Source organism: Sorex fumeus, unplaced genomic scaffold (assembly GCF_029834395.1).
Source record: "Sorex fumeus unplaced genomic scaffold, SorFum_2.1 ptg000265l, whole genome shotgun sequence".
Taxonomy (NCBI): domain Eukaryota; kingdom Metazoa; phylum Chordata; class Mammalia; order Eulipotyphla; family Soricidae; genus Sorex; species Sorex fumeus.
The window spans coordinates 29,199,799-29,223,145 of NW_026606322.1; the positions used below are offsets into that span (position 1 = coordinate 29,199,799).

General features: G+C 46.6%; 1 protein-coding gene across 3 annotated transcripts in view; it reads left to right on the plus strand.

Annotated features, from left to right (window-relative positions):
- The first annotated feature begins 3,351 nt into the window (after positions 1–3,351).
- Positions 3,352–23,347, plus strand: part of SCAF4 (SR-related CTD associated factor 4) — a 70,826-nt gene continuing 50,830 nt past the window's right edge. For all 3 annotated transcript variants that reach the window (XM_056109281.1, XM_056109284.1, XM_056109282.1), the window contains exon 1: positions 3,352–3,711. In XM_056109281.1, the coding sequence (XP_055965256.1) occupies positions 3,682–3,711 (30 nt within the window). In that variant the 5' untranslated portion in view covers positions 3,352–3,681. The remainder of the gene's footprint in view (positions 3,712–23,347) is intronic.

The window sequence follows — 23,347 nt, forward strand, 5'->3', positions numbered from 1 at the left end:
TTGGGTTGTTTCTTTAACAAATAATGCAACACTTCATTGGGGCCAAAGAGATAGCTCAACAGGATGGAGCATGCTTCACATTTCTGCATGCTTTGCACTTTGGACCAGAGTCAATCCTTGATACCTTATGGCCCGTTGAGCACTTCAGGAGCAATCTCAAATGCCGAGTCAAGAATAGTCCTTGAGAACCAGTTTGTACGCCCCCTCCAAGACACATTAGTCAGATTTCTTTTTTCTTTTAGGGTCACATCCAGCGATGCACACGGGTTACTCCTGGCTCTGCAGTCAGAAATTACTCCTGGTGGTGCTTGGGGGGGTGGGGGGGACCATATGGGATGCTGAGAATCGAACCCAGGTTGGCTACGTGCAAGGCAAATGCCTTACCTGCTCTACTATTGCTCCAGCCCCAGTCTCTCTTTTTTTTTTTTGCAATTAAGTAGGAATGGAGTGATAGCACAGGGGGTTGGGTGTTTGCCTTGCACGCACCCAACCTGGGTTTGATTCCTCCGCCCTTTCAGAGAGCCTGGCAAGCTACCAAGAGCATCTTGTTTGCAAGCAAAGCCTGGTAACCTATCCGTGACGTATTCGATATGCCAAAAAACAGTAATAAGTCTCACAATTTGTTGTGAGATGTTACTGGTGCCCGCTCGAGCAAAGCAATGAACAACGGGAGGACAATGCGACAGTGCAATGAAGTAATTTTATTTAAGGATTGATCCTAAAACACACATGCAAGACAGGCACTCTGACGCTGTGCTGTGCAACACCCCAGCCCCCTGGTGGGTCTCAGAGAGAGACAAGCACTTTCTCCCTTTGTCCCACCCCTGTTCCCTCATGGCTTTTGCAGCCAAGTCCCTGGAAACCATCTCCTGACGCTCTCCTCTCGAGCTTGGATTCTGCACTGGCTGTTTTGGCAAATGTGCCTGCTGAGGTCCCAGTGAGGTACTTTCCCATCTTGCTGATCTCCATAGCCTGCGTGACCACACAGAGTGCTTAGGAACTTTCCCAGTCTCTTCCTACTCCAAAACCCCTGGGAACTTGTGCTCCCAGTTCTCCCCTTCCCCCTCCCCACCGCTATTTTTTTTTAATATGGGTCACTGGGGATTTGAAACCAGGGCTGCACACTTGCATGGTGGCCAGGTGGGCATTCTTTTGCCACTGCAGAAACCATTTCTGATCAACTTCAGCTCCTCCCACCTCCAGCCGTAGCTAATAGCGTCTACCTGCTAGCTGTCATCTCTCCTGACTCCACAAGTGTTCATCCAACTGCCTCCCAGGCATCTTCACTTTTTGGTCCCTGGGGCAGCTCAGACTCCACAAGCCCCAGGAGGAAACTCCCTGGCCTTGAGCACACGAAGGAAGCCCAACTTCAACTATTAAATAGTCACTTGTACAGGAGCCGGTGAGGGAGTTGAAAAGAAAACAACACAGAATTGCATGCTGAGTAGATTGTAGTGAGTGAGTGACTTACTAGTGTTAACCATTTTTCTCTCTTCCAATTCCTCCCTCCCTCCTAATATTGTCCCTAAACTTACTTTTTTTTTTTGGTGGGGTGGGGGGGCCCAGACCCTGCAGTGCTGAGTTATTCCTGGTTCTGCACTCGGGGATCACTCCTGGTGGCCTCTGGGGACCAAATGGGATGCAGCGGATGGAACCAGGGTGGGTCACGTGCAAGGCGAACGCTCAACTCGCTGTACTCCAGTCCCCTGAGCTGATTTTTTAAACCCATTACCCAGGAAGTGTATCAAGCTCGACCTTGACACCTTCGTTGACATTTTCCTCATTGCCACTTTCCTCTTCCTTAATCTCAGTCCTTACTGCTTTTCCCGGCCCTTTTGCCCCTCCACTCCCGGCAACAGGCACCACCATAAGCCCTCAATTTCCTCTAGGTCCAGCCCATCTTTCCTTGGCTCCACCCTTGCAACGCTTCACATTTTTCTCATCTAGAGCACGTGGTGCTGACATCACCCTTCTCTTCTAATTTTGCAGTTGATTTCCCCCACCGCCTTAGGAACAAAATCCGAACTCTTTGGACCGGCAGAAGGATGGGGTGGGGGTGTTGTTTCTAATTCTCTCCCCCATCTCCACCTGGTCCTCCTAAGCGGGAAGGTGTTGCCAGAGAACTTCACCAGCTCCAGTCAGGCAACTCCAACCGCTGCAGCCGCTGCTGCTCGGCTATCGGCTCCCTCCGAGAAGTCTTCCCGGACTTTGTCCCCCCAACCCCCCACCGGGCTCTCTGCCCTAAACATGGATCATACGTGAGCCACTCACTATCCGCTCCTCCTGCGCCTGTGCACCCTCACTGGAGCTGTCTCGCAGGCGGAAGTTTTCTCTGATTTCCAGGTGGAGCCTGGATCCTGCCGTTAAAAAAAAAAAAGTGAATCGAGGCAAAGCGTTTACACCCAACAAGAAAAATAAATAAATACATTAAAAAAATAAAACCCCAACGTGGTATGGGCAACGCGGTGTGGAGAGTCGTGCGAATCCGTTCCTCCCGCCGCACGTGCCTTGCCCGGGGTTGGGGGCTGCCTCTGTCCGGAGCGAATGATCCGGTGCTTTCGGGTGCAGCAGGGCCACCCGCGCCCCTTCCCCAGGGCTGAACGGGCGGCACTGCAACCCCCACCCCGGGGAGTCTGCGAAAAGGGGCCCCCCCCGCGGCGGGCCGAGGTGAAACCCAGCGCCCTTTGTTCTGGGCAGCGGCGGAGAGCGGTGCCCACCCGGCCGCCCGGCCCGGCCCAGCCCGCTCGGGCAGAAGCGCCCACCGAGAGGCAGCGTGTGCCTTTGCACGCGTGCGTGTGTGCGCGCGTGCAAGCGCGCGCATGTATGTATGTATGTGTGTGCGTGTGCGCGCGCGCGCGCGCGGGCAGGCCCATTCTCGGGCGGCTCCCGGGGCCCCGCGCGCCCGCCCAGGCGCCCGGGGAAAGAGCAGCCGCCAGCCAGGTCGCCTCCAGAGTCGGCGGGCGCGGCGGGCGGGAAACTGCGCGGAGACCCGGCGTCCCGCGTCGGCGGCTGGCTTTTGGGGAGGGGCGGAGGAGGAGGTGGGGGTACGCGCAGGCGCGTGCGCGGCGGCAGCGAGGAGGCGGGGCCAAGGGGCGGGGCCGGGCGCGCGGGGGCGGGGCCGGGCGCGCGGGGGCGGGGCCGGGCGCGGCGGGGGCGGGGCGGCAGCCGGGCACAGGAAGCGCCGGGAGGCCCGAGCCGTCCCAGGGTGCTCCGCGCGGCGTGGACTCGGGCCGCTGCCGCCATCCCGCTGGCGAGCGAGGGAGAGTGAGGCCCGCCCGCTCTCGCCGGCCGGGCCAGTGGGGGCCAGTGCGTGAGGGCGCCCCGGGTGTGCGCGTCCGTGTGTGTGTGTGTGTGTGTGTGTGTGTGTGTAGGAAGGCCGGCGCCCGTGTCAGCGAGCCGCAGAGCGCCGCCGCCCGCGCTCAAACGGACATGTTGGAGCCCCGCGCCGCCGCCGCCGCCTCTTTCTCCTCAGCCTCGGAACGGGACTGAGAGGGGGGCCCCGCCGAGCCCGCCGCCGCGGCCCGCAGCGGCTTCCCGCCCGGCCGTCCCCCGCCCCCGCCGCCCTTCAGGCCCGGCCCGTTTCCCCTCGCCCCTCCCCGCGCACCCCGACCCCGCTCCGCCGCGGCGCGAGCTGCTTATGTGACCGGCGGGGCCCGGAGCCGCCGCCGCCGCAGCGCGAACATGGACGCCGTCAACGCCTTCAACCAGGAGGTGAGGGGTTTGCTCGGGGGAGCCCCGCGAGAGGGGGGCCGCCGCCGCGCCGCGCGGGCTCGCGGGCTTTGGGGAGGGAGAAGAAGGTCGGGTCCGGGTGGGGACGCTTCCTGCCGCGGTTCCGGAGCGTGCGGGGCCCGGCGGGGCCTGCGGCCGGGCGGGCCGGGCGGAGCGCTGAGGACGGAGCGTGCCGGCCCGCGGGCCTCCCTCCCCCTCCCCCTCCCCCCCCCCCCGCACGCCGCCGAGGAGTGGCCGGCCGCGCACCCTCCCTCCCCTCCCTGTCCGCGCCGCCTGGCGACCCCGGGGGCAGCGCCCTGCGCCCCTCGCCCCCTGGCGGCCTCCCCCCGCCACCGCCGCCCGCCCCAGCCGCGCTCCGCTCGAACTTCGCCGCGTTTCAGATCGCCGCGCCTTGGGCGGCCCGCAGACTCGTTTCTTGGACCCGGCGGGGTCCGGGGCGGCCCCGCGATGTGTGCGTGTGTGTGTGTGTGTAGGGGGTTGGGGTGCGGCGACAACGGGGGGGGGGGCACGCGCGCCGGAGCCTCCGCGCGGCGGCGGCGGCGACGGCCTCGGCTCTCCTGTTGCTCTGGGCCGCTGGACTCTGATCCCGGGTTCGGGGAGAAAAGTTGGGGCAGCTCCGTGTGTGTGTGCAGCTGCAACTCTTTCTCCCCACACCCCTACAGCCCGCCTCAGCCCTCCCCCCGCACCCCAGCGTTTCTACACAAGTTGGGAACGGGGTGGAACCCCGGCGACCCCCCTACACGCACGCACACACGCACCACCACTACCGCCAGTTTCCCAGCCCGCCGGAGGCCGGCGCGCGCGGCCCGCGTCGGGGGGTCGGGCGGCCCCGCCGTGACACCGGGAAACTTGAATGGGAGGGACGAGCGCTCGCCCCGCCCCGCCCCGAGCCGCCCGCGCGCGCCCGCGCCCCCGCCCCGCCGGAGTTAATCCCCGGCCCCCGCAGACCCGAGCATTTACATGTGAAAAAAAAAAACAAAAAACGGCCCCCAGCCCGCGAACAAAGGTGGTGTCCCGCAGCCGTCGGGCGCCCGGGCTTTTAAGTCTGCAGGCATTTCTTGCAAGTCTTTTTTGGTTTTTTTTTTCTTCCCTCTTCCCCCCCCCCCCCCACTTTTTTTTTTCTCCCCTCTTCCTTTTTCTTCTTGGTGCAGTGATTCCCAACTTGGCCCTTTCTCTCGGCGTCGACGTGAGGGAGAGGCAGGGTGGGGAGGGGTGGCGGGACCCCTGATGTTTGGCAAAAGTGCAGCTTCTGAAATGGATCCTATTGTCATGCGGTGGGGGGGTGGCAGCGGGGCTACCACCTTTTCCCTTTTTCTAGGGTTAAAGTTGTGGGGGAAGGAAGAGAGAGATCTTTCGGCCCGCGAGAAGATCAGGGGCCCCCAGGGGGCCAGTTTGCTGCGGGAGCCTGGCTTGGACGCCTCGCAGCACCTAGCCCTCCTCGAGTGGGATTGCGTCGTTGCCGCTCTTCACGGTCGTCCTTTGGCACTTGGAAGGGACCGGTGCCGGGCCAGCCCGCCCTCCGGGCCCACTGCGGCTGTTTATTGACTTTATTTTTTAAAAAAAGGATTTACTCGGAATGATTTCGCTTTTCGACTGATGTGCACAATAAAATGTCTTAACTGCCATGGCATTGGCAACCGGGGCTAGTGCCTTGCAAAGTTCAGTTAGGCATTTTCCAGATAACGAAGATTTTCTTAATGGGGGTGGGGGGGTGATATCTAGAAGACTATGTGGTGATAGGGTTCGAAGTTGAGTTTGTTTCCTGAAGGCAGAGCGTGTTGGCTCCGCGAAGGCAGGCCATTAATGTGCTTGTCTTCCTCTCACTTTCCTGTAGCAGGTGTTTGACAGATAGTTGATTGAGGTTTTCTATGAACGCCGCCGTTTGGGGGGCGGGGGAGGGGGAGAATCTATTTTGTTTTATTTTGTTTTGTTTGGGGGCCACACCCAGCAGTGCTCTGGAATTACTACCGGCTCTGCACTCAGAAATTATTCCTGGCGGTGTTTGGGGAACCACGTCGGATACTGGGGAGCAAACCTGCCTCGACCGTAATCGCTGTGCTATTGCTCCAGCTCCTTAAAAATATCTTAAGTGCATTTCTTTTCTATGATAAGAATTTATTGAATATTTTAATAGCATCAAAAATTTAAAAATTTTAATAGCATTTTTAGTGAGCAAAAAAGTTTCTTTGAGTATCCTTAACGTCGGAAATATTTAATTTTAACCTGCCCTTTTTTTTTTTTCAGAGGTGGAGGGTGTCACACCCAGTGGTGTCAGGGATCAAACCCAAGTCTGGTGCTGTGCAAACACCTTATACACCGTAATAGGGCTATGATCCCATTGGGCATTCCTTTTTTAAACCAAGTTTCAGTTTTGAGAAGTGTGGTCAGTTTTTACTTTGAACAGCCAAAACTGGGAAAGTTAGTGACCCCTTGAAGAAGTCACTTCTTTTGAAAATGTACAAAATGATGGTCTTCTTACATTGGGTGTGTTCTCTTTAATTTTTTTTTTTTTTAATTTACTTTCTTGGGGCCTGTGAGGTAGTGCAAGGGGTAAGGTGGTCCTTTGCGTAATGTCCCCTGGAGTTCAATCCCTGGCATCCCTTATGGTTCTGAACCTGCCAGGAGTGATTCCTGAGTACAGCCAGGAGTAATCCCTGAGCACTGCTGGGTATGCGCCCCCCCCCCCCAAATTTTTTTCTTTCCTGATTTTATGATCTATAGGTTGGATATGTTTTTAATATATATGTTATATATAATATAAGCTTATATTATAAATCTCAATTTCTTCTAAACTGAAACTTTGGAAGAAGGTAGTCTGACCTTAAAATCCACCTTGTGTCTGCTTCATTTGTGGTGCTTCTCAGTTATTTCTACCAGTTCATGAGTATTTACTGATTAGTTCCCTTTAACCTCAAATCTCCTAAACTTCATTTCACAAGTCTTTGCAAAGCTGCTGGTCTCAATACTGTGAAGACTACCAAGGAACTCTGTCGTCTAGAAACCTAATCTAATAGATGACACAAAACATAGGCAGGTAACTTTGTTTTGGTTTGGGGGAATAACACCCAGCCTAGTTTAAAACGGAACAACTTCCACCTTAGTGCTCAGGGGAACCTTGGTGTCTTGGAACAGACCTGGAGCATGGATATGTAAAGCATGTGTGCTGTCTACCTGGCTCCGAAGGATTTGGGGGTGGCAGGAGCATACCCTGGGGTGCTGGAAATCAAACCCAGGGCTTCTGCATCACTCCAGCCCTCTGAGTTAGCGCCCTATGTGGGGACATGGGGGGGGGGGGGGCTCTACCTGCTGCACTATTGCTCTAGCTCTATGGTAGATGACTTCATTGGTTTTTGTCTTCTGTGGCCAAACTTGGCTGTGTTATAGGGATCATATGGGATGCCCGAGATTGATGCATGTAAGGCAAGCTCCCTTCCCACTGTACTCTATCTCTGGGCCCTGGTCAATAACTCCAATATGTGATCAACCAGTTTCCTTTGGGACCCTAATAAAAATTAGTGGGATGGCTATGGGGGAATCAGTGGAATATTAGAAAGTGAAGGAAATAACAATGAAAAGAAGTGAATAGTAAGTAGTCTGATTCTTTAGGCCCCTGAAAAATGAAGATGGTTTAGTAGTTCCAGTTCAGATACTTAATGTCTATCTAAAGTGTTTGAGTTCCACTTTCTAGGCAGTGGATAAACTGAAGTGAAAGTTTTGAGTGTTTGGGTGATAGAATCAAAACACTACTTGATTATAGATATTAAATAAGCCCAGTTTGGTGAAGATTGGTGGTTTGGGAATTGTAGTAGGAAAAACACGTAAAATGTAAATATGGTCTTTCTCTAAGAGAGGAGGGAAGCATTTGGGTCAGGGAAATTCCTGTCTTGTCATCTGATGGGCTTACAAGCAGGTGTCATCAGAAACATGTAGTGAAGAAATTATAGTTGTTTCTCTAGTAAACTGAATTAGTTTTGAGTGAAATAGTCATGTGAGCATGTTGAACAAGCAGTTGGGTATATTAAGACCCAGAACTTGAAAGCAACCAAGTGGAGACAGAGAAATAGATGTTGATGTCTAGGAGGCCTTCTTGGGTGTGTCCTAGAGTAAATTGAAAGGGGGAGAGAAAAGGAGTTAATATACAATAAGCATATATGCCATGTGAGGCACTTTATGTATGTACATTTAATATTCCACAGCCTTTCCTCCATTTGCAGACAAACTGATTTTTAAATAAGTTAAATAATAATTACCCAGGGGCTTACTGCTGGCTAATGGCAGGGCTGGGATTTGAATACAAAGCTCCCTATCTTAATTGCTGCCTCAGGGTAATAATTTTGTGACCTGGTGGAGGAGGGGGGGGTCACAGGTGAAAACTTTAAAAGGACACTAGAACTTGTGGGGAATGAGGAGAGGTTCAGTAATGAAAGAGATGTGATGAGAGGTTGCAGATGGTTTTTCTAGAGGTTTGGTTGCAAGGAATTCAAGTAGAAATTGCTAAAGAATGAAGGAAAAGAGAAGTTGATAGTGTTCAAGGCAAGGGTGCTAGGCTTTGCTGGTCTATAGAGGAATATATAAGATATGTTTTTGTTTTGTTTGGCGGTCACAACTGTCAGTGATCAGGGATTACCCCTGACTCTTCGCAGTGCTCAGGGGACCTCATGGGGGTGGGGGGTGGAACCTGGTTCTGCCACAAGCAAGGCTAGCACCCTGTTATCACTCCGGCCCTCAAAGTAATTTATAAGGTCTTACCCTTACTAACCAGGCTGGAGTGATAGCACAGTGGTTAGGGCGTTTGCCTTGCACGCAGCCGACCTGGGTTCGATTCCTCCATCCCACATGGCAGAGCCTGGCAAGCTCTCTGTGGTGTATTCGATATGCCAAAAACAACTCTGCACTCAGGGATCATTCCTGGTGGGGCTCAGGGGGAGTATATGTGGTGATTGGCCCCAGGTAAACCTTGTGCAAGGCAAGCACCCTATCTGTTTACTATCTCCTCCATTCCATATTAATTTTTATCTTTAAAATCAGGCGAGTGAAGCTTTATGACTGCTTAATGTAAGAATCATGTTGGTATACTTTTACCAGTTGTGTTGTTAGTCCTGAATCACCTTGTTAATCCAGAGACCCAGAGGAATAGTAAAGTGTTACCTTTCAGTGAGGAAACTTGCCCTCTTCCTTCCTGTTCTCACTTGTAATGTTTTGTATGACTGGGGAAATTTTTCCTATTGCTTTCTTGATGGAATTATCTTTGAGAGTTTAGATTATATGGTGAAGATTTCTTTTTGGGTTCTTTGTTAAACAGAATGTTAAATTTTTGTTGCTTGTGTTTGGTGTAGAGGAAGACATAGCTTAAAGGGCTAGAGGTACGAACCACACGGCCATGGAGCTTTGCACCGGAAGTAATTCCTTAGCACTTGTGTGGCCTCCCAAAACAAAACAAAAAAAAGTAAAGTGGACAGCAATAGTTGAGTTACAGAGACCAAGAGAAAAGGATTGATGTAAAATCAGAGATTGCTTTCATGTCATTTGACCATGTTATACTGTTAGCAAAGGAATTTCGGAAATTAAAAGTTATAGGTAACTCTTTTTTGATTCTTGAGAAATGCTTATCCTACAGTATAGGTTCGACTATATGATGAGTGAAGTAAAGCTGACTTTTCTCTCCCTGCATTTAACTTTGCTGTTTGTTCTTGGTGAAAATATTCCCCTTCCTGGGCTATCATTTTGTTTCAGGAAAAAATTATATCAGTACTTGGTAAGGACTTATTTTGGGGAAAAAATTGGAAAAATAGAAAAGTTGACTTACAGATGTCTACACACATTCTGTTCTCAGTTATAGTGTAGATATCCCTTCATAACATTGTAGGGGAAAAGTTATTAAATTCCTAAACCTTTGGGATGGTTTATAATGTTCTGATAACAAGCTTTTGTTTTGTTTTGGGATCACACCTGGCTGTGCTCAGGGATCACGTCAGGGCAGGAAAGATCAGGGTGACCATATGTGGTGCCAGGGATCAAACTGGGTGGCTGCATGCAAGGCAAGTGCCTAGCCACTTACTATCTCTGACCCTTAATCAATTCTGCTTTAGAACAGCCTACAATTTTAATTTTGGGCTAAAAACAGGCCAGTAATAATATATATTAAAGGATAAGTAGCTTATTGACAGATCAATTTTGGGTAATATTGGTTAATTAATGTTTCATTCCTATTAAGTCAGAAAAGACAAATAATTTAATTTTTGTTAGGATTAGGCCATACCAAGATCTATTGCAGTTAGACCATAAGGCATATCTACATTTCTGTTAGTATTTTACTAAGAGTAATTAACTGCTGGAGCAATAGTACAATGGTTAAGGGACTTGCTGCACGTGTCCAACCCAGGTTTGATTCCTAGCACCCCGTTTGGTCCCTGATCTCCTGAGCAGAGCCAGAATTGAACCCTGAGCACCAGATGAGGTGGCCCCAAAACAAAAATGGAACAATTTAGTGTCATGAAATTATTTGATTTTTTGAGAGCTCAAACTTTTCACTGTAATTAATAGCTTTTTACTTTATTATAGTTTTTATCCATGCACCTGGCTTTACTCAGGCCTTCTTCCTGACTCTGTGCTCAGGGACCACTCCTGGTGATGTGGTGATAGACATTGAATCTGGGTTGGCATATATAAAATAAGTACCCTTACCTGCTATATCATCACTCAGGTCTCCTCTTTCTATTTTTAAATTTTTGTTTATTTTGGTTTGGGGGCTCAGAGCTTACTCCTGGCTCTGTACTCATGGATCACTCCTGGTAGGGATTAGGGCACCATATGGGTGCCAGGGAATGGACCCAGGTTGACTCTGTGTAAGGTTAAGTTTACACACTGTACTATTTCTTCCCCAAGAATGTATTTTGAGGGGCAGAGAATCAGTCCTTGTTATTACTTTAGGTCTCGTGGAGCCTTTCTCACCAGTATTCTGTCCAAGTGTGGGTAATGGTTCAGTGTTCAAACCTGATTGACAGTTAGGTGCTGTGTCAAGCCCTGCGGTGCTGGGGGTGGTCTATCAGAGCCACACCCAAAGGTACTCTGGGTCCACCACGGCTCTATTGGATAAATATTTTTATATTTTGGTATAAATAAATGTCCACTTAAATTTTGTTGTGTAGTACTAGCATCCTTTGTCATTTTTGTTCATGGATATGCAAGCTGTCTTCAAGACTGATTCCACTTGATTGTAAATATTTAGACGGGATTGGGGGTTCAGGAAAGAAGAGTTGCACACACACTCATTTTGAATGTACTATTTAAACACAGGAATACAGCTAGGAACCACAGGGCTAGAGCCTAAGAAGAGTACATGCTCTTCTAAACAAACCTTGGAGGTCACTCTCCAAATGATGCACGTAGCACTACAGGGTTTCCTTGTGTGCTTCCACTTAGGATAGATGGCTTCTTAAAGGATGTATAATAAAAATATGCGGACTTGATGCTTAAAGGTAGTTTAAACTCATCAAGGAGGAGCACAAACAAGTGTGTCTACAAAAAGATGGGGCTGGAGAGATGGTACAGTGGGTCAGGAGCTTGCTTTGCAGTGACTGATCTAATTTCAGTCCCTGACAGCCCATCTGGTTCCATGAGCTTTCCAGGAGTGATCCCTGAGCACTACTGTGCACATGGTCCTGTCCCTGTTCCCCCTGCCCCCCCCCCCCCAAAACAAACCCGTTTTTTAAATCGAGTATCACAGCAGGCAATGCTCTAGGCTTGTTTATAGTTCTGAACAAGTGCTCAGGGATCACCCCTACTGGGGCTGTGGGGACATATGGGGTGCCTGGGATCAAACCTGGGTTGATTATCACAGTCACGGTCCTCCCGTTGTTCATCGATTTGCTCGAGCAGGCCCAGTAACGTCTTCATCGTGAGACTTCTTGTTACTGTGTTTGGCATATCAGATACATTACGGATAGCTTGCCAGGCTCTGCTGTGCGGGCGAGATACTCTCAATAGCTTGCCAGGCTCTTCGAGAGGGGTGGAGGAATCGAACTCAGGTCGGCCATGTTGGCCGCTTGTAAGGCAAACGCCCTACCGCCATGCTATCACTCCAGCCCCGGGTTGATTATATGCAAGGCAAATGCCCTACCAGCTGTACTTTTTCTCTAGCCAAGAATAAAGGTAAGGTAAAGGTAAAGGCTCTCCCGTTCATCAATTTGCTCGAGTGGGTCCAGTAACGTCTCCATTGGAGACTTTGTTGTTACTGTGTCTGGCATATCGAATACGTCACGGGGAGCTTGCCAGGCTCTCCCGAGAGGTGGGAGGAATCGACCTCCGGTCGGCCATGTTGGCCGCTTGTAAGGCAAATGCCCTACCGCTGTGCTATTGCTCCAGCCAAGAATAGTCTTTGATATTATGTAGAATGTTAGTGTTTAGTGACAGCATGGTTTTTTGTTATGCTTGGGACCTACTCCTGACTTTGCACTCAGAATTCACTGGTGGTGCTAGGGGTGGGTCAGGACTATATGGGATACTGAGGATAGAATCCGTGATGGTTGCGTGTAAGGCCAGCGCTTTACCTGCTGTACTATTTTTAAATCAGTCATATTGTATTTAAAAATCTTAGGAGAATTTGCCTGCTTCTAACCTGCTTTTGGGTGGACTCTTACCCTGTTCTAGGTGTGCCTTAGAGGACAATAGTTGATAATTTGCAAATCTTCCTCTGCAGCTTTCCCAATATTTCTCAAGGTTCTTAATCTCATTTGACTTTTTCAGACATGAGTTTTAGCAGTAGTTATACCTGTTTAATTGAAAACCTGTGATAAGAATTTTACGGCAATGTGTCTTTTAAACATTTCGGGGGAAAATATTTTCTAAGTTTTAATGACCTTATTATCACCTAGTTCTCTTTAATTATGAGATGCTGAATGATAAATCACTTAAGTAAGGGAAGCAAACTTTGGGGTTTAGTTGCAAATACGTTAAAATCTTTCTAAAGACATATGCCATTGTTTAAGGGTATAGGGGACTGGGAGTTAGCTCAATGTGTGAGATAGAGTACTGGCTTTGCATGCAGGAGATCCAGGTTTGACACCGCCGCCCCCCCAAAAAAATCCACTGTCAGGTGTGGGCTCCCTCCCAAGAAAAGTCATTGGGTGGGGACCTCCTGGTGATTCTTAGTCAATAAACTTTGGATGAGTAGTTCAGTCCTCAGCCTGAGGATATGCTGCTTAAGCCCTGCAGTGTCAGAGATTATTTGCACTCACTCCAGCAATACTTGGGAGCCTCCTGGGCTGCTGTACTGGGTTACATACAATGGTCAACCCTTGCCATAGGATCCCAAGGTAAGGCTTTTTATTACGAATATTCAGTGTGGGGCCAGGGAGAGAGTATAGCGAGTAGGATACTTGCCTTCAGCATGGCTGACCCGCATTCAACTGGAGAGCAACCCATGTTTCCCAACGTCTCCAGGAATGATACCTGAGCACTGTCATTGGATCCCAACCTCTGCCCTCTTCCCTTCTCTCCCCCCTCAAAAAAATTTGGACTGGGACTATGGTTCACAGATACAGTGCAAGCCTAGAATGGGGGTCACCTGGATTCAGTCCCTAGGAGCACACACACAAAATCTAAGTCAGTGGAGAAGTAAATTTATTGGTTGTGGCAAGATGGAGAGTAATTGTGGGTATGGAATTTTTGGTAGGAGAGAAGAAAGATATTCTAAAATAATAGTTTCAAAGATGTCACAATTCAGTATAGTAAAAATCACATAATTGTACACTTTGAAAAGGTAAATTTTAGTGGTATATGGATTACATGGAAGCTATTTTTTAAGAAGTACGAAAAGGGCTGGAGTGATAGCACAGTGGGTACGGCATTTGCCTTGCATGCGGCCGACCTGGGTTCGATTCCCAGCATCCCTCATGGTCCCACAAGCACCGCCAGGAGTAATTCCTAAGTGCATGAGCCAGGAGTAACCTCTGTGCATTGCCAGGTGTGACCCAAAACAAACAAAATAAAAAATACAAAAAATGCTGGTTTTAAGACATTTTTTTTATTTCGCTGAATCTGATTTATTATCAGGTAGGAAAATACTAGTTATTGACTGGTTCTCTCAGTCACATTGCTGATCTTGAATCAAAAAGATCAGGTTGTTCGAAGAACATATTTAGAATTTTTGTTTGTTTGGACACTACATCCAGCTGTTCTTAGGACTTATTCCTGCCTCTGCACTCAAGAGTCACTCCTGGAGGGCTGGAGGACTGACTATATTGGGTACTGGGGGCAGGAGGCGGGTATGGAACTAGGATTGACTGCAGGCAAGCATGCTGCCCACTGTATTATGACTTGTGCTCTTAAAAAACTTCTTTAAGGTCATCTTTTTTATTTTTCCTTGATTTTTTGGGGGGAGGGGGAGACTCACACCCAGAGATGGCTCAAGGCTAACTCCTTGTTCTGTGCTCAGTGGATCATATGGGGGTGCCAGAAATCAAAATGCGGTGAGCAATATGCAAGGTAAGTACCATAACTCCTGTTCTCTCTAGTTTACAGTCATAGGTTTAGTTTAGGAAGTAATCTAGTGGGGATAGTTGAAAGATAAATCCTGTGTTTGCTGATACCCAACCAGAAGCCTGCCAATGTTCTTCTGAGTGTGTGCGCATCTTTTGCTATCTCTGATTTTTAGATGTAAGAAAGCCCTAGAAGTGTGAATTTCTGAGGTCACATAACGTAGAAATAGTAATTCTGGGATTTGATGTGTAGTCTTATAACCTGCTTTTAGTAAGTCTTATCTCTGTAGCTCAAGTGATAGGTCACATTGCTAGCATGAGCAAAGGCCATGAATTGTATCTCTTCATGGTCCCCTAAATGCCTACCCACCAGGTATGACCTTATGTTGCTGGGTGTTGACTTCTTTTGTTCATTTGGGTTTTAGGGGCTACTCCTGGCTTTGCATTCAGGAATTAACTCCTGGTGGGACTTGGAACTGGGATGGGATGCTGGGATCAACCTAGGTTGGTCATGTGCAAAAAGACCAACTGTTGTTCTATCTCTCCAGTTCCAGGGTGTGGACTTTGAAAAGAAGTTTGTCTGAGCCCTGTCCTTAGCTCTCACATGGCTGTTCTAAATTTTTTTTTGAGGGGCCAGAGCAATAGTATAGCTGGTAGGGCATTTGCCTTGCACATGGCCAACCTGGGTTAGAGCCCTGGCATCCCATATGGTCCCCCAAGCCCACCAGAAATAAGTCCTGAGCATCTCTGGGTGTGGCCCCAAAACAAAACAAGGTTTGGTAGTTCAAATCACCTGTAGTGATGCTGTCAGTGTTGACGGTGAGTGAGATATTTTTGTTGGAGTGCATGCTTTGCATGTGGGAGCTCTGGTTTCTTTCCCCAATACCTCATTGTTCCTTTGACTATTGCTGGGATTACCCTGCACCGCCCACCACCTCGTACCCAGAAGATACACTTTTCAGGTTTTCCTGTTTCTCACTAACTTGTACTTAGTTAGAATTTGTAATTGATGGGGAATTTCAGAATACTAATATTTTCACTTTAATCCTATGCTTGAGCATGATCCAGTCATCATAACTTAATAATAAAATATGAAAGTTTTTATTAAATACATACTGGAGAGGGTGCGGCCAGTTTGGGGCCACAGCCAGCTGTGCTTCGGCTATTCCCTATATGCCACCTGAAGGACCTCACAGGACCCAGGCCTCACACATGCTTTGAATATGCTTAGTTGATATCTTTCTGGCTCTAGGTTACACATTTGTACATGATGGTACCTTTTGGGGCAAGGTGCTCACCCAACGGTGCTCAGCTTACCCCTGGCAGGCTCCAGGGAGCATATGGGGTACCTTGGATAGACCCTGGGTTAGCCTTAGGCAAGGCAAACACCCTAACTGCTATATAATCACTCCATTCCCTGATGGAACCAATTTATATTTGGACTTTTATTGAAGTCTAAATGTTTTAGACTCGGGCAAGGGGGCAGTAACAGTAAAACTGGTTTTGAAATCTGGGGCCTCTGCAAGTAAAAGGAAAGGACATGGATAAAATATTTGACAATTCTATAGTCAACTCCTGGTCTGTTTCTTAAGTGGAAAGGATGTAAATTGATTGATTGATTGATTGATTGATTGTAGTTTGCTGAGCCAAAATAAAGATACTGCAATAAACTGCATGTGCATAGGTTAAAAGCTTTGACAAGAGAGGTAACTGTTGGTTCAAAAGTAAAAAGTTATGTATGAGAGGATAGGAGGAGTAGGAAATTGTAAATGAAGAATATATAGGGCATATCTTAAGTCAGAAATAACTTGCAAAATTAGTTATGCTCTGCAACAGATGTTAACAGAATTAGGGTTTGATAATACTGAAACTGGGAGATTATGCAGATAGTTTACTGTTAGCCATCTTACACTGTATTCTCTTAGAATTTTTTAAATGCACATGTGAATTACCGTTGCACAAAAGTTACTTCGTGTTTAATATTAACAGTGTATATTTGCTTTTGAAGTATGAAACGGTTCTCTTAAGTCAGTGTTTCCCAGGTGCTTAGTACTAGCCCCAAGTGTAATTCAGGAGGTGTTTTCAACAGTTTGTTTGCTCTTTAAGGGAAGATTTTTCTTTAAAGGTAGATTTCTGAGGGTTGAGGCTGTACTAAAGCTTTGCACATGACATCTCATATAGTCTTCCAAACCTGCCAGGAGTGACCCCTGAGACCATGCACCGCACCCCCTTCCCCAAGAAAGGTAAATCTCTGTAATCTTCCACCGGTGCCTGCCTCTAATTATGTGGAATGTCTTCCCCCCCTCCCCCTTTATTTTTTCATATTAATACCAGGTTTGTCTATTGCCATACCTTCCTCTAAGCAAGTGGAAAATTGGTTAAACGTTTCATTTCAAAGGATTTAACGCAGTGGAAAGTAATTTAATTTACAGGGAATATATAGTAGTTAAGTGTTTTCAGTGTACAGATATTGGCATGATTTATATCCCCAGGTTTTCAGTTATAAGGAGGGGGTGGGGGATCTGGGAGTGCTCAGGTCTTCTGTCTATTTATTTATTTGTCTTTTTGGGGTCATGCTCCTGGCTCTGCGCTCAGGAATCATTCCTGGTGGTGCTCCAGTGACCGTATGGGATGCCAGGGATCCAAACGGGTTGGCCACATGTACGACAAACATCCTACATGCTGTTCTATAGTTCTAGACCCCTTGGGTCTTCTGACTCTACTTAGTAGTAACCCCAGGTGTAATTCGGGAGGTGTTTTCTGTTTCCTCTTTAACAGAAGATTTCTTTTAAGGTAGGATCACTTCTGGCTTTGGGACCATATTTGGTGCCTGGGATCTAACTGGGTCAGCTACATGCAAGACAAGTGCCTTACCTGCTGTACTCTTTATACCCTGTTAAGTGACTCTAGTCATGGATTTAGAGAACTAAGATTTTTGTCACGGTCCTCCCGTTGTTCATCGCTTTGCCTGAGCGGGCCCAGTAACATCTCCATCATGAGACTTGTTATAACTGTGTTTGGCATATCGAATACATCACGGGTAGCTTGCGGGGCTCTCCAAGAGAGGTGGAGGAATCAAACTCAGGTCGGCCATGTTGACCACTTGTAAGGCAAACGCTCTACCGCTGTGCTATCGCTCCAGCCCAAGATTTTTATATAAAGTATTTGTAATTTTGAAAAGTTCTGTTAAATGTTTACAAGATACTGATTTAAATAGACAATAACTGCTAACCTAAGAGAAGGTTTATTCAAGAGACAGTGTCAGTGTGGAATTCATATATTTGTGATCAGAAGTTAGAGAAATGCGGGCCAGAGTGGTAGTACAGCAGGTAGGGCATTTGCCTTGCACGCAGCCGACCTGGGTTCAATCCCTGGCATCCCATATGGTCCCCCAAGCACCACCAGGAGTAATTCCTGAGTGCAAAGACAGGAGTAAACCCCTGCGTATCACTGGGTGTGACCCAAAAAGCAAAAAAAGAAGCAGCAGCAGCTAGAGAAACACGTTTAGTCAGGCAACATTAAAGTTTATTTATTTATTTTGCTTTTTGGGTCACACCCGGCGATGCACAGGGGTTATTCCTGGCTCTTCACTCAGGAATTACTCCCGGTGGTGCTCGGGGGACCATATGGGATGCTGGGAATCGAACCCTGGTTGACCGTGTGCAAGGCAAACGCCCTACCCGCTGTGCTATCACTCCAGCTCAAAGTTTAAATTTTTTAATCTATAAGTCTTAATTTTTAAATTTAAAACAAATGCACATTAAGTAAATGTAATTAGAAAATAGCTTCTTAAGTGTCTGAGAGAGAAACAGCAGGTAAGGCATTTGTCTTGCTTGTGGCTGACCTGGGTTCAATCCCCAGCACCCTTTATGGACTCCCAAGGATAGTCAAGAGAAAGCCCTGAACACTGCTGGAAATGCTTTCTTAACAGCCCCAAAATAAAAAAAGTAACTGTTTGACAATTTTGTATTAACATTTTAGTACATGTGTAGAAATAGAACAATTCAGCTTAAAGATATGGCTAATTTTTAGTGCTTGATATGTAGCTTTATCTATCTCTGTAGTGAAAACTTGTCCATTGGGTCTCATGAGAAGAATGCCCTCTTTGCAATAGAATTGTATCTCATTGTTTTCAGTTTGGTTATTGGTAAGACAGTTTTTCCATATTCATCAATTGGTATTTTGAGTTTTTTGTTGTCGTTGAGTTACTGCTATTTCAGTTTCACTGTATCTCTTACTGTCCCACATTTTGATAAATTCATATTCGGTATTATACTTTTGGGTAGAATACTTGCCCCCCCCACAACTCCCTTTCCCATCCCCCTGGTTCAGTAGTCCAATATTAAGAAAGTATTAACCAGGCATCTGTTAAAGGCATAAAATGAAATGCCTGGTAAGAAAAAGGGATTACTGTGAAGGATCCCTTAACCCATTATTCCACTAATAATTTATGGGCTTGTTTTCAGGTTTTATTTAAATGAACAAAGCATCTTTGTGAAAAAGATGATTTTAAAAGATTTCCCCCCTTAATTATCTTTTAAGAATTTTAACATGCACTTTTAAAACATGTGCTTATGTTTTAATAAGCATTAAGGTTATATGGGGCTGGAGCAATAGCATAGCACGTAGGGCGTTTGCCTTGCACACTGCTGATCCGGCTTGATTCCTCTCAGAGAGCTCCGCAAGCTACTGAGAATATTCCGCCCTCATGGCAAGCTTCCTGTGGCGTATTCGATATGCCAACAGTAACAAGTCTCAAAATGGAGACATTACTGGCCCACTCAAGCAGATCAATGAACAATGGGGGACAGTGCTGTATAGTGACACGTATGTAGCCTTCTAATTTTTTTTCATTGCCTATAAAGCCCAATTTCAAAATAAAAGGAAAACCGCTAAATACTTGTAACTTTCATCTCTTGTCCGTTTTGAGGGCAGCTTTGGGTTTTTTGTTGTTGTTGTTGTGGGGGCTCAGAATTTTCTGGCCCCATCATGATTCTTGGCCAATTGGGCCAATTGGGCCATCAGTTCAACCCAAGGCCCCAGGGTTTGATGCTGCTTTTGCACTGCTATGCTGGGAACTCCCAGGGCCATCGTGGTGGTGCCGAGTTCCAGGACTGCAGCCAGCAGTGCACAAGGAATCATGGTGCAGGAGTTGAATCTGCATCAGGCACATTGCCTAACTGCAGTACTATTTACTGGCAGCCCCCCCTCATTTTTTTTTTCAAATAAATTTCTAGTCACTAGGAGTCAGAGATTTGCTAGCATTTCATAATAAACCAAAAGTAAAATTTTTCATTTGTGTTTTATCTAATGATGCTATAAATCAAACATTTCAGAAAAAAATCTTTTGTTAATGATTTTATTCTGAGCCAATTAGAAAAATACATAGAGTATTAAGGTTGGCACTGTCCATGGAATATAACATAAAATCATCCAGTTAGATTCATTTCTTTATAATTTAAAAATATCACTGAGTTGGAAGAAGACATAAAATTGATTTTTTTAAAAAAATTACAAGCTAATTAGAATAGCTACTACATCAAATAGCAGAAAATGATTTCCAAACTATATTAAAGGACTGTCAGAACCCAACATAAAGTCAACATGACTATAAGGGCACTATTCTTTTAACTCCATTTTAGTTTTTTTATTTTTGTACCACTCCTAGGGGTGTTGTTCATTGGGCCATATGGAGTACCAGGGATAGCATCTGGGTTTGCTACATGCAAGGCAAAGCTCCTTACCCACTGAATATCTCTCTGGCCCCAGAACCATGTGGGTTATTTATCCAAGTGCTATATAATTGTGTTTTTATTTTTTTGTTTGGGTCACACCCAGCAAAGCCTCAGGGGTTACTCCTGGTGCTTCACTCAGCAATTACTTCTGATGGTGCTTGGGAGACCATATGGGATGCTAGAGATCTAATTCAGTTCGGCAGCATACAAGGCAAACGCCCTGCCCATTGCAACTCCAAAGTATTATATAATTGTGAAAGTCTTTTGATCACTTAATCTCTTGACTTCCCGTTAATCATCAATTTGCTCGAGCAGGCGCCAGTAAGGTCTTCGTTTGGCCCTGTTGCATGCTAGTGTAGCCCAATGGCGTCTGTTCGTTCTAGGAACACAAAGAGCCTCAAACCGATCATTCAGGATCTTGATTAAGAAGTCTGACCATCGAAGCGGCCGCACAACACATTTTAAGACACTTGATACTCATCTTCCAGAATTGCCACACCATATTTGATAGGGTTCACTATGGTTTGAACCATGGGAACACCTACAAGGGCGATTAGAGGCCGCCCCAAAAACCTCTATCCCTCTCGGCGAGCCTGGCAAGCTACGGAAAGTATTCCTCCCGCATGGCAGAGCCTCGCAAGCTATCCATTGTGTATTTGATATGCCAAAACCAGAAAGTCTTTTAATGCTACTATATTCGCTGTTGGAGTATGTTTATATTTTAATTTTTCTTATAGCTGTTTAGTGATGGAGCAAAAAAGTCAAACTTAATGTTTGTTGCTGACAAGAACTTAATCTTTTAATTTATTGGTTCTGTGGAGTATTATATACCAGGTTTTTTTGTTTTTTTGCTTTTTGGGTCACACCCAGTGACGCTGAGGGGTTACTCCTGGCTCATGCACTCAGGAATTGCTCCTGGCAGCGCTTGGAGGACCATATGGGATGCTGGGAATCGAACCTGTGTTGCCATGTTGGCTGCGTGCAAGGCAAAGCCCTACCCTCTGTGCTGTCACTCCAGCCCCTATATACCAGTTATATATTTAAAAAAAATCTCATTGATAGCTATGAAGTAAATAGTGCTACATGTGAACACTGCTGTTTATAAAAGTAACTTGACCAGAGTTACTTACATTGTTGTACAGAGACCCAAAACAAAGTCTTTCTGGCTCCAGAAAATCACAATGTCTGGTTTTTGTTTGGTTTCTTTAGTAGAAGTTGTACTTTTATATTTTATTTAAGTCTTGTAATATTCAGGTCTACAAGAAGCTGATGGGCATTTTTTCCTTGGGAGTTTGTTGGCTTAGACTGGCTATTGGTCAGAAACACTAAGGCTATGGGTCTAAGCCCTGAACACCGCCAGGTGTGGGCGCTGCCACCCTATCCCCCTGTTATTTGGGGTCGGGGCAAGACAAGTGCTCCTTCCACTCAGGTACATCTGGCTTTCAGGTTTGGGTTTTTACATTTGTTTTATTCACCTTTTTTTGCCTCCTACGTGGTGCATAGGAGGTTTGAGTGCCACCAGCGGTTCTCATTTGAGTTGGTGATTCAGTGCGAGGACCCATTGTTGTAATACTGCTTGGATCCTTTGGTGCCAGAGATACCTGGGCCACTTGGCAGTACTGGATGGGGGTGGGGGGTGTCCCATGTGATGCCAGTAATCAAACCAGGGTCGGATATATACTAGTCAAGCACCCTAACACCGTAGTGTCTCCAAGTTTCACCACTTAGTCTTTGGCCTTGCACAGAGGAGAAAAAAAATTAGATCTTATGTCTCTGGAAAGTAAGAAAAATTCTTGGGTCTAAGCCCTCGTAACAATTATATTTCACTGTTCTATTTTGTTTTTGTATGTATATACATATATATTAGCTGCATAATTCTTACCTTTAATATAGATGTGTACTATTCCTCTGTGTTTATGTATTAAAGCACTATATACTTTATTGTTAGGTATACTAGGAAATGGTCAAGCACAGATTCAGTTAACCCCTTTTTTTTGTTTTTTATTTTGTGCCACACCTGGCATTGCCTGGAAATTGAATCCTGGCCCCTCAATTGCAAAGCATGAAAAGATGTTCATTTGTGCCAACACCTTTTTATATACCACTGTAGCACTGTCACTGTCCTCCCATTGTTCATTGATTTGCTGAAGCGGACACCAGTAATGTCTCAATTGTGAGACTTGTTACTGTTTTGACATCGAATACGCCACAGGGAGCTTGCCAGGCTCTGCCATGCGGGCGAGATACTCTTGGTAACTTGCCAGGCTCTCCAAGAGGGGTGGAGGAATCAAACCCAGGTCGGCCACATGCAAGGCAAACGCCCTACCCTCTGTGCTATTGCTCCAGTCCATTTACCAGGACTTGAAATTTTTTTTTCATGACATCATTACTTATTGATCAGCTAGAATGGGTTTTTTGAAAACTACTATAGTTTAGCTAACATGATTACAAAAGTGTCAGTGTTTTGATGTGTAGTTACTATACCTTCATTACCAAAGTGTCCAAGATCTTCTGCCATTGTCTTTGTGTTACTACATTAGGGCTTTTTAAACTTATATAGGCAAGTACTACTACAAAAACCTTGGATTCATTGTATGGTTGTTAGTGAATGTTTGGTCTGCCTGTCCAGAAAGTCTTAAATTGTTTACCAAGTTTTTGCAACCCTCACGTTTCAATTTTGTGATTCTGTATGGGATCCACAATTTTTTTTGTTTGGTTGTTGTGGGGCCACATCCAGCTATGCTCAGGGGTTCCTCCTGGTTCTGTATGCAGGAATCACTCTTGGTGATGATTGGGGAACCAGGTGATGCCGGTGGTCAAACCTGGGTTAGCTGTGTGCAAGGCAAGCGCTTTACCTGCTATGCTATCTCTCTAGCTTCATTTGGTTTATTTTGGGGCCGTCTTTGGTGATTCATAGGAGTCATTCCTGTCTCTACACTCACGACTTACTCTTCGTGGCCCAGGTGGGATGTCGGAGATCAAACCTGGGTCAACTGTGTGCATGGCAAGCACCTGTATTGTCTCTCCAGCCCCCATGATCCACAGTTTTCAGAAGCCAGGTTCTGTATTACATTGGAATTTGGATCATACCCTACTTTAGTGCTTGCTCTTTGACTTCCTTCTATTTCAAGTTCTTTCTCAACCCTCTGGTGATTTCATTCTGTGACCTTTCAGATTCTGTCATGAGACTCTTCAGTGTTCAGTATCCATATTTTAGTCTCTTCCAGAGTTCTTGGGGATTCAGTAATCATTGAAATCAAGTTAGTATGCGTCATCCATTATCCCTAACAATATAATATTCAAAAACAGGCACAAATGCCTATTTGATTATTTTGTTAATGTAAGTAAAGCTTATATTAAGCAGCATAGTACTACTCAGGGCTTGTGAGATTAAGAATTATCACT